At 40.2% G+C, this 11,075-nt stretch overlaps 1 protein-coding gene across 1 annotated transcript; it reads left to right on the top strand.

Annotated features, from left to right (window-relative positions):
* The first annotated feature begins 1,156 nt into the window (after nt 1–1,156).
* LOC123499675 lies at nt 1,157–8,135 on the top strand. Its single transcript, XM_045248052.1, has 4 exons — nt 1,157–1,291; nt 1,847–2,029; nt 7,021–7,261; nt 7,697–8,135. The coding sequence occupies exons 1-3, from the start codon at nt 1,157–1,159 to the stop codon at nt 7,084–7,086; spliced, it is 384 nt and encodes a 127-aa protein (XP_045103987.1). The 3' UTR covers nt 7,087–7,261; nt 7,697–8,135.
* Nucleotides 8,136–11,075: the final 2,940 nt, after the last annotated feature.

The following is an 11,075-nucleotide window of genomic DNA, read 5'->3' as shown; positions in this document are numbered from 1 at the left end:
ATGCATGCAAAACGCATGATTTTTTTTTCATAAAACCTTAAAATCACATAAATGCGACGTTTTAACAAATATAGTGGTTTGTTTGCCTTTCTGAGTTTTGGTGCATAAAATGCTGGAAAACATTAAAATAACCAAATTTTGACATATTTCAGTTCCTTAAACAAATAGTCTGTATTCATGCATTTTGTCTGCATTTCTGTATTTTCGTGGAAAAAAAGCTGAAAACTACTTTTACTTTGGTTTCTCTATATAGGGTCCTGCGTCCCTGCCCACCCAGAGTCCTTCTCCGCGGACTGGCATACCAAGATGGAGGAATGCGACAGTATTTCTGAAGCACTTAAGTTAATCTTTGAAAGATCACTTAGGTTTGCTGAGATACCTCAGGACTGGAAGTTAGCTAATGTTACTCCAATATTTAAAAAGGTAGGAAGGATGATGCGAATAATTATAGACCGATCAGTTTAACTAGTATAGTATGTAAGATACTAGAGAAAATCATTAAGGGTAGTATTTGGGAGCATTTAAATGAGAATAGATTAATTAGAGATACCCAACATGGCTTTAGATCAGGAGGTCCTGTCTTACAAATTTGCTCGATATCTTAGAATATATTACCAAGGAGTTAGATGATGGAAATAGCATAGATGTTATATATCTAGATTTTAGCAAGGCGTTTGATAAGGTACCGCATAGGAGGCTAGTGTACAAATTGAGACTACATGGGATAGGGGGGTAGGTTAGTTGACTGGATTAGTGAATGGCTTTCTGATAGGAAACAGAGAGTAGTATTAAATGGGGCAATGTCTGAGTGGAAGGAAGTGGTTAGTGGGTACCCCAAGGATCAGTGCTAGGACCTCTTCTTTTCTTGGTGTACATTAACGATTTAGATTTAGGAATTAGTAGCAAAGTATCAAAGTTTGCAGATGATACTAAGATAGCATGTGCAGTACAGGGTGAAAAGGACAATTACAGAATACAACGAGACCTGGACAGGCTGATAGCATGGGCAGACAGGTGGCAGATGGAGTTTAATTCTGATAAGTGTCAGGTTATGCATTTAGGTAAAGACAACACAAACTTTAACTATGAGATGGAGGGATGTTGGCTAGAGGCAGTAGAGGAAGGAAAGGATTTAGGAGTAGTGATAGACAGGACTATGAAAGACCGCCGCGCTGCCGCCCGAGCTGCACAGGTGCAGGCTCACTATGACCAGCACGCCAGGCCCCTCCCCAAGCTGTGCATTGGAGCCACAGTCCGCATCCAGGACCCTGTGTCTCTCCGCTGGGATAAGGTCGGTGTGGTCATGGGCTGCAGCAGGAACAGGGAATATGATGTTCGTGAGGGGGGAGGGAGGTGTGGGTATGTAATGTAATATATTATATCATATGTATTCCCTGTACCTCTGATTATCATACGCCTGGCAACCCTACGTAAGCCTCAGTCTTGCTGGCGTCTCCAAGGCAGGCAGGCGTACGGGGGGTCCTTCCAAGGCTTTCACTGTGTTCCTCTGCTTGAATCCACATACTCCAGTTAGTACGTGTTTCTATGAAGAACCTTCACCTTCGTGGCTGTACTGTCCCGACAGCTACCCAACACCACAACTTCCTTCTATCTAATCATTTATCATTCCTATTAATGCCTATTTAAAAAAACATTAGAACTGTACCTTTAGTCTTCACTCTAAGCTAACCTAATCTAATACATTTTAAATCTTACCTAATCTATTTAAAAACATTACAACTGTACCTCTAGTCTTCACTCCAACCTACCCTAATCTAACACATTTTAAACCTAACTTATTTAAAAGCATTAGAACTGTACCTTTATTCTCTGTCCTTCCCTGCAGTCGGAACACCCAAGCCTCATTGACGTAGTGCAGCTTGATGTGACGAGTGAGGGGGCAGTGCAGGCAGCCGCTCAACACATACAGCAGACCCATGGCAAGGCACTGGACCTTCTCATCAACTGCAGTGCCATTCTCAGCCCCTCAGGACGTGGCGAGACCAGCCTGAGAGACGTTTCCATGAAGGTTTGAAGTTTGTTAGTTTGTCGTGTGGTTTTCGCCGGTATTCAGAAACATCTTTTCCTCTCACTATGAGTTTTGGGTATGATTAGATGATCTTATTTGTATTAGGAAGAGTCTATGGAGGTCAGAAGATTACTGTCCAGTCTCCACTATTTCAATCCCCACGTGAGTTTATGAAGCTGTATAAAAGCACCAAATAGTAAACAGAATGAATACGAAAATTTATCATGATACTGAAGGGATTAAGTCTCTCTCTCTCTCTCTCTCTCTCTCTCTCTCTCTCTCTCTCTCTCTCTCTCTCTCTCTCTCTCTCTCTCTCTCTAAAGAAATACTTATTTATATTGTAAATAACTGCCTTAGCTTGGCTTTGAAGGTGGCCATAGGGCGAGCTTGAAGCGGAGCGGGAACGTGTCTGGACGCCAACAAATCAGAATTCCTCCACTGAGTGGTGGTGTGGAACAAAAGTTGTAATAATTCCGGAAATAAGTTCGGAAATGCACCAATGTATGTAGAAACAAAGAGAGAAAGAAAGACAGCGGCAGAGGTTACGTAGGTTGAGCGAGGCTGCGGGGTTAGTGAAAGAAGTAGACGGTGATAATGGTGACACGCCCTATCGGCCGTTTCTCACAATTTTCTCGATACGGCAACTACAATATTTTTTTTCTTTCTTCTGTTTAGCAAAGAAAAAGTACAAGTAGCTGTTATTTTTTTTTATTTTGTTCGTAATCCTTTCACTCGCGGGCCGCGGCCGTGGTACCACGCTGACGCCTGTCGCCAGAAAAGTTACAACTTGTAAGTTGAAAGAAGCCAGTGTCACTCAGTGGTGTGTGTGTGTGTGTGTGTGTGTGTGTGTGTGTGTGTGTGTGTGTGTGATGGCAGTAGGATCACTGTCACTACAATAGAGTCCGTCTACTCTAAGATGACACCTGTCTCCGGCTGAGAGATTTTTGTCATTTTAGTTTTGACTGTTGCCGCCAATTTTTCTGGTAGCAGTGCAGCACCGGCCACCGAGACCAAAACTATAATGAGGTTTAGCAGAGGAAAATAATATATATGACACTAACGTGATTTTTTTTTTTTTTTTTACTGTGTTTTTTGAAAGGAAAAGAACCAAAGGATTTTAACCCAGGCTAGGTCCCCAGAACACGACCTGCCTACTACTACTCCACTCAGCCCGATTTTTTTTTTTTTTTTTTTTTGCCATCACCCTGCCGTGGGTGATTCTTATTTGATCTATTTTTTTTTTTTGTTAATTTAATTTAAGATGATTTTTTATTGTAATTTATTTATTTATTTTGTTTACTTATTTTACTTATTTTTAAATATTAACATTATGTACATCACACTTACTTTCATACAAATATTAACATTATGTACATCACACTTACTTTCATACACGCTTCATTCATACAGGGATCCTATACCTATCTCAAACTATTGTCCTTTTGTCAGGGCATGGGGAAGGGAGGGATAACTCACAATCACACAGCATCACTACGTATTGCATATACACATGAAGGGAAAACATTCACATTACATCACGCAAGACTGATATATATATATATATATATATATATATATATATATATATATATATATATATATATATATATATATATATATATATATATATATACATATATTTACAGAGTGCAAAATAGATAGCATAATATATACACATAAATCATAACTCTGATTAAATTGGTCTCAGTCAGGTAAATCATCAGTCTATCGACCACGAGAGGCCGTGACTCTGGCAATACGCTGCCAAGGGCCGCCTCTCCTCACGATAACGCACACAGTGAAGCAGGATGTGTTCGACAGAGAGGGTGACATTACAGGTGGAACACTGTGGTGGGAAGGTGTTGACTATGTAGGGGAGCATGTGGGTGGGGAGGGTGCAGCCCATCCTGAGGCGTGCGAGGACCACCTCCTCTCGCCATGTGGGGCGACTGGAGGAGGCCCACTCGCCCAGGATGGGTTTGATGGTGTGGAAGTGGAGGTTGTTCCAGTGACTCTGCCACAGGAGTTTCGCTGATGATTTAACAACTGAGAGACATGACTGCAGATCCCGATGGAGGTTCCACGCTCCCTCGAGCTCTGCAGCAGACCGAGCTAGACTGTCAGCCTGTTCATTCCCGCGTATACTGGAATGTCCGACTCGTACCCTACATGAACCCTCTTTTCTTTTTTTATACCTTGTGGGCTTTTCACGGGAATTTCTGGGCTAAAGGGGATACTTTTTGTGGTACCTCCTATCTCAAGGCCCACCCGCTACGACTTTGGCAACTTATATAGTAGCACTGAAGGTGAAAATGACTGATGCTGTGCTCCTTCTGGTACCATCAACCATCTTAGTGATCTTTCTAGCTTCAATGACATCCTGATCAGTCATGCAATCGACAATCTCGGTCTGTTCCATATCCACAAAATCGCGGTGGGAAGCGACTCCCCGACACGAATTCATGGAGACTGGAATCGAAGCCTCGATCTCGATGTCATGAATGAACCGGAGTTTCAAAAGTGATTTGACTTGATTTACGTTAAGGGTTTGAACTACTAAGTCACCACTAGCAAGTTTCTTCACATTAATGACATTGTATGCAATATTGCAGTCAATAACTTTCTTTACAAGAGAATTGACAATATTATTAACGCGTCATGCCTGTATGTAGCCTATGTGCTTCATAATAATAATAATAATAATAATAATAATATCAATAATAGTAATGATAATATTGTTAACAATGATAATGATAACAATAATAATAACTATGATAATAATAATGATGATAATAATGATGGTATTGATAACAATTATAACAATGATAATAATAATAATAACAATAATAATAATAATAATAATAATAATAATAATAATAATAATAATAATAACAACAACAATAATAGTAATAATGGTAATGATAATATATATATATATATATATATATATATATATATATATATATATATATATATATATATATATATATATATATATATATAATCTATTTCTATTATTATCATTACCATTGTTACTATTATTGTTATTATTATGTGTGTGTGTGTGTGTGTGTGTGTGTGTGTGTGTGTGTGTGTGTGTGTGATAGATAGGTAGATAGATAATTAGTTAGACAGACAGATAGATGAATGGCTAGACATAAATTTATGTAAATTAGTGTGACGTGAGTGAGGAGGGTTGGGACCTACGTGGCGTGGGTAACCACCGGCTTAGACTAAGGTAACAATGCTTACATAGAACGATGCTCACCGAGAGTGGCTAGTTAGTTATTAAGTGTCTTTACTGCAAACAAGGGAGGGAGGAGGAGGAGGTGAAGCGGAAAGCAATGAGGGACATCGGGACGATTTCTTGTGTTGGCATCGTGGAGGTGAGTCGTGTGTGCGCCGAGAAGTGTGTCTGTCCTCTGCCTCGTTGTAAGGTGTTGGTTTGGTGGTGTTCCTGTTGTATGTCGGGAAGGTATGTTGTACACTGTACAGTGGTGGTGTTGGCGTGTGTCCGTGTGTAGTGAAGGACCTTTGCCCGTTTCTCATGAACGAGATGTATTTCAGATGATAGGAAGTGTTGCCTGGCACTTCGTGGAACGGTTTGTTTATAGAGTATTTCTTGTTTAAAGTGTATTTCTGAATATCAATTTGGTTATTTGGTAACACTTAATATGCATTAAGTTGCCATTCCGTAATAAAATAACACGTAGTGTTCTATTAATGGGAAGTTGTAACCTGTTTGTTGAACGCAGCACATGCTCATAACTCGTGGCTTTGGTGTGCATTGATAGCAAGGCTGAAGGGTGCTTTTAGTGGCTCTTGGGTCTCCCTTAGTGTATCTCGGCTTCCCCTCACTGAGCGGTGGCGCAGATGTAGGCTAAGCGGTCACGAACTTTGGCATGAGCTACGTGTAGGGTTGTTAGGGTAGTGGGATAAGGAGTTGTGTGAGAGTTGTTGGGTAACGTGACGTTTCGGCCCCAGTTTCGTATGTGTTGTGAACCAGTGTGCCATTTTATATGTAAAGCATCAAACAAGTGATCGTGCTTTAACGTCACGGCACCCCAGTTTCTTTAATAGTTTATGAATGAGTAAGGCTTTTGTTGTGTAAAAGCTTCGAAATGGCTGTGTAGTAACCATTTATATGGACAGTGTCCCCGATAAAGTCTCGTGCGATCGCCTCGATTCCCTGCTTCCACTTCGCAGCTCCTCTACCCTGGTGATTTGACGTCGCATATGTGAAGCCACGCTATTGGTCAGAGTGGCTTCATGAGAGAGAGAGAGAGAGAGAGAGAGAGAGAGAGAGAGAGAGAGAGAGAGAGAGAGAGAGAGAGAATGAAAACGAATATGAAAAATGGAGAGAGAGAGAGAGAGAGAGAGAGAAAAAATGGAAATACATAGAGAATATGGTTTCTCAACCTTTTTACCCTTGCGTAATCCTTGAAATACATGCCATGTCTCGAGGAAGCCATGCGCAAAAACAAAATTATGAACCATATTTCTCTTGTGACGTCAAATCAGGTGGGTGGAGGAGCTGCGCTGCTGCGAAGTGGGAGCCGGGAATCGAGGCGATCGCGTGGGACTGTTTCTTGGGACAGTGCCACAATATTCTGTGGATGTTCAATTACCCATAGTTTTCATTATCTGGTGCAGTAAGTGTAGGAACAATAGAGTAATTATTTCATGGGTGTTGTGGTGCACGTGAGGTACACCACTACTCACTATATGGTGCAGTGTACCACTAGTCACTGGTGCAGTAAGTGTAAGAGCAGTCGAGTAATAATTTTCGGGTGTTGTGGTGCACTAGCTAGGTGCAGCACCATACGCTAGTTAGTTCCATCAGTAATATACGCAGTTGCATTGAATTTGAGGCAAGTCACTCTGATCATACTGTGCAATTTGTCCCTATATCAGAGGTCTTGGATTAGTCATTAAAGAGGAATTAATGACAGCAGATGTTTCTTGATTGATTGGTGACTTTCTTGTTGCAGGAGTGTACAACAAGGGGCGGTGTATACGACGAGGGACAAGGTCGGGTCATGCCGGCCATCCCCTAAACATGGAGCAAGCAAGTCTCGGGCGTCAGTCAGGAGGTGGAGCACGACCCGCCACAAATCTGGCACAGGCGTCCCTACAACTGCGCAACTGCGCATTACCAACTTCGTGGAGGCGCATGTGTTTCACTCTCTTCAGAAGGTGACGCAGACCGAGGAGGCGTGTGGTTCGGCACAGGTATGGGCCGGGCCGTTTCACCGCCTCCATGAGGCGTACAGGCTATCAGGAACTGTTCTGTCCAGGGTCTCTTTTTTAATCCTGGTTCTGTCTTGGTGTTAAAAGGTAATATAACGGTGTTACAAGCAAAACTCGAACGTTCGTTATCAGAAGAGAATGAGGAATATATATATTTTTTAAGGAATTACTTTTTTTTAAGGAATTACCTTTTTTTTAAGGAATTACTTTTTTTTAAGGAATTACTTTTTTTTAAGGAATTACTTTTTTAAGGAATACTTTAATAAAGAGGATTGGAGATAACTTGCGGTGAGTAAAATGGAATCCACTAAACATTTACAGGGCGGTCACACCACACCACACCACACCACACCTGTCCTACATTTGAGGACAAGGTTGTTCATGATTAAAGTGTAAAGGTAAAATTATTTTTTACAGGTCCTGCCACTACTGGAGGGAGAACCAAACCAGCGTGTCCTAACACCCTCAACCTGCGGCAGGAAACTGGCTCTTCTTGCACTGGAAGACACAAACTGTCTGCGCCTTTCATGGAGGGATTGGACCCTGCCTCTCACCAGCTCTGACCTGGCAACACTCGGCGTCATCCAGGGAGGGAGGACAGGACAGGACAGCCTTGCTTCATCTAACCTAACCAATACATGTTGCTGCGTCATCCAGGGAGGGAGGGAGGACAGGACAGACTGCCTTGCTTCATCTAACCTAACCAATACATGTTGCCAATCACTCTTGTAATGTTATTTATTATTCCTTCCATCTAATGTGAATATGCCCACATGTGTAATGTTGTTATTCCTTATGTTCTGTGATGGACCCACATGACTGCTGTTAGTACTAATAATAAATCATAATAAGAAAATTGATATTGCTTTAATTCCATTTTTTTTTTTTTTTTATAGGAACCGTTTATGAAATAAACATAACCAGACTTGCTCTGGAGCTTAACCTTACCTCACTCACCTCAGTTAAAATCTAAACTCAAGCCTCCCCCTTGTTAAGCCCCACAATATAATACTACATACAGCTTGTCACAAAGTGAGTAATCCTTTCTATCAAGTTAACCATTCAACATATCAAAGAACCCTGAGATACTCACTCAATTGGGCCAATTCTCAGTGAAATGCCTAAAAAAGCTCAAAAGCAGTAGGAAATAGTTAAAAGAATACTGAAAAACCAGTTAAAAGAATATAACTGAAAAACCAGTCCTTACAAAACTGCTCCTGAAAAGCAGCAAAGTGGGAAAATTCCCTGCAAAACTGCCCCAAAATGCTGAAAAATTGCTAAAAAGCAGCAAAAAATGGCAATTCCCTGCAAAAACTGCCCAAAAATGCTGAAAAATTGCTAAAAAGCAGCAAAAAATCCCTGCAAAACAGCCTCAAAAACTGTGCTAAGTCATAAATACTCCGAAGAGTCTCCGGAGAAAGAGCAGATGTATATTTGGGTTAAAAATACATTGAAGAGTCTCCCTTCCTTCACTTTTATTCAATCAACACATTTTTTACACAACTCTGAAAACTCCACCAAAACTTTCAACTTAGAAAAATTTTACAGTGTAACACCAGAATTTGTACAGCTAGAAAACTACAAATTTCAACTAGAAAATTTTTACACAATTCTGATAAAAACTCTACCAAAACTTTCGACTTAGAAAATTTTTACAAAGCAACACTAGAATTTGAACAGCTAGGATATTTTTACAAAGCAACACTAGAATTTGAACAGCTAGGAAAATTTTAACAACTTGCAACATACAACAATTTTTATATTTCAACTTAGAATAATTTCTGCAATTTCTAACTTGGGACAATTTTATATTTTTTAGTCTGGGAATATTTTCACCTTACAAAGTATTAGAGAAAAAAATTAGGAAAGTTGCAAGATGGACCATGAGGCCTGCACATACACGGCAGCAGTCTCTGTATGAACAGGTCATCCATACATTTGTCTAATATAACATTAAAAAAATGAATACAATAACATAATAGTATTTTGACAGCAATTTCATTGCAAAGTCTAGGAGGAACTATCAACTCTGTACAATGATTTCTTACACAATGGCTTTGGTCTCAAACAGCATGTTGTCCCTTGCAACACTACATTGTCACCATAAATACACAAAACACAGACTATCATTCTGGGGCCGTATTCTACACAGTCAGCCTCAGGTCTCACTGAATGCCTGACCGTCACTCCACTGCTGGTCTTTGGGCTCATCACTTGTCAACTTTATATATGTATACAAAGAAATAGATCCTTGACATAATTTCTACAATTCTAATTATTTTGACATCATAGTAAGACTGTGTATCCAAACAAAAGAAACATGACAAACAGAAGATTATGCCCAACAGCCTGACACATGACACATGACACATGCAAGCCACTCAGAGCAAGGTTTGTTTGAGTTTTTGGAAAACTGATCGCACCCTCTTGGCAGTTATCTATAATGATAAATTACTCACTCCATCAAAGGACATTATTTAGCCATCATTACAGATATTTATCATTAATCAATATCAAAAACTGTCGGGGATCATGCCATGGTACATAAAAACAAGCTCTCACCATGCTGAGAAGAGTTTTAAGACAGTGGTTGGCAGCGCTACAACAGACTGAACCCTGTCTTGGCACTTATGACGAGTCACAAGGTGAGAGCCTGTCATTGAGGGACTTGTGTCTAAAATGCACCATTTTGTCTACAATCACATCACTAGCTATGATGGTTTGTAGAATACGGCCCTTGAAACCTTACACAGAACAGTAACAGCAAAGCTCTACAAAGTAGAGAAACTTACTATTTAATCAGTCTAAACATTCCCACTCAAAAATGTCTATAAACCTAATTATATACAACAATTTTTCCCTAAATGAAAAACATTGAATTCAAGGAATGACTGGCACACTTGCCCATAAAGCTGCCCATACACACACACACACACATATAATCCTTCGGTTAAAACTGTGTGCACTTCTTTCCACACACACACACACAAAAAAAGAAAAAAAGCATGAACCAATGATGCTGTGAATGTTGATGCATCCTCCATCCTTGCCACTCTGTCTTGCACTCTGCACACACGTTTAGGAAAGAAGTGTGCAGTGTGCCGCTGGACCTCCCAAAAGCCTGCAACAAAAGAAAGGAGTCAACAAAAGATCATGTTTAGTGATCAATTACCTTCAAGTCATCTTATCAATCAGAAATTGTGAAAACTGCTCATTTGTAATCACATTTCTGATACAGGAAGGTAGATCAAAAACCCAGCAAAGCAAAGCCACACTATTTTTTTTTTTTTTTTTTTCATGCAAGAGGGCAACTAGCCAAGGCAACAAAAGTTAAAGAAGAAGCCCACTTGAATTTCAAGTTCACTAAAAGATTGGTACAGAATTAGCATGTCTTGAAATCTCCCTATTAAAAACATCAAGTTGTACAAAGATGGAAATACAGAAGCATGTAGGGAATTCCAGAGTTTACCAGAGAAAGGTCTGAATGGTTGAGAGTACTGGTTAACTCTTGTATTAGAGAGTTGGACAGAACAGGGATGAGAGGAAGAAGAAAGCCTTGTGCAGCAAGGCTGCAGGAGGAGGGGACGTATGCACTTAGCAAGATCAGTAGAGCAGTTAGCATGAAAATGGTGATAAGATAAAAAAAAGATGCAATATTTTGGCAGTGAGAAAGAGGCTGCAGACAGTCAGTCAGTCAGAGGAGAGGAGTTGATTACATGAAAAGCTTTTGATTCCACCCAATCTAACAATACTGTGTGAGTGGAACTCCCCCCAAACATGCAAAGATTACTTCATA

The sequence above is a fragment of the Portunus trituberculatus genome, chromosome 50 (genome assembly GCF_017591435.1).
Source record: "Portunus trituberculatus isolate SZX2019 chromosome 50, ASM1759143v1, whole genome shotgun sequence".
Taxonomy (NCBI): Eukaryota; Metazoa; Arthropoda; class Malacostraca; order Decapoda; family Portunidae; genus Portunus; species Portunus trituberculatus.
Note: the sequence above shows the minus strand (reverse complement) of the source record. Positions and strands in the feature narration are given on the sequence as shown.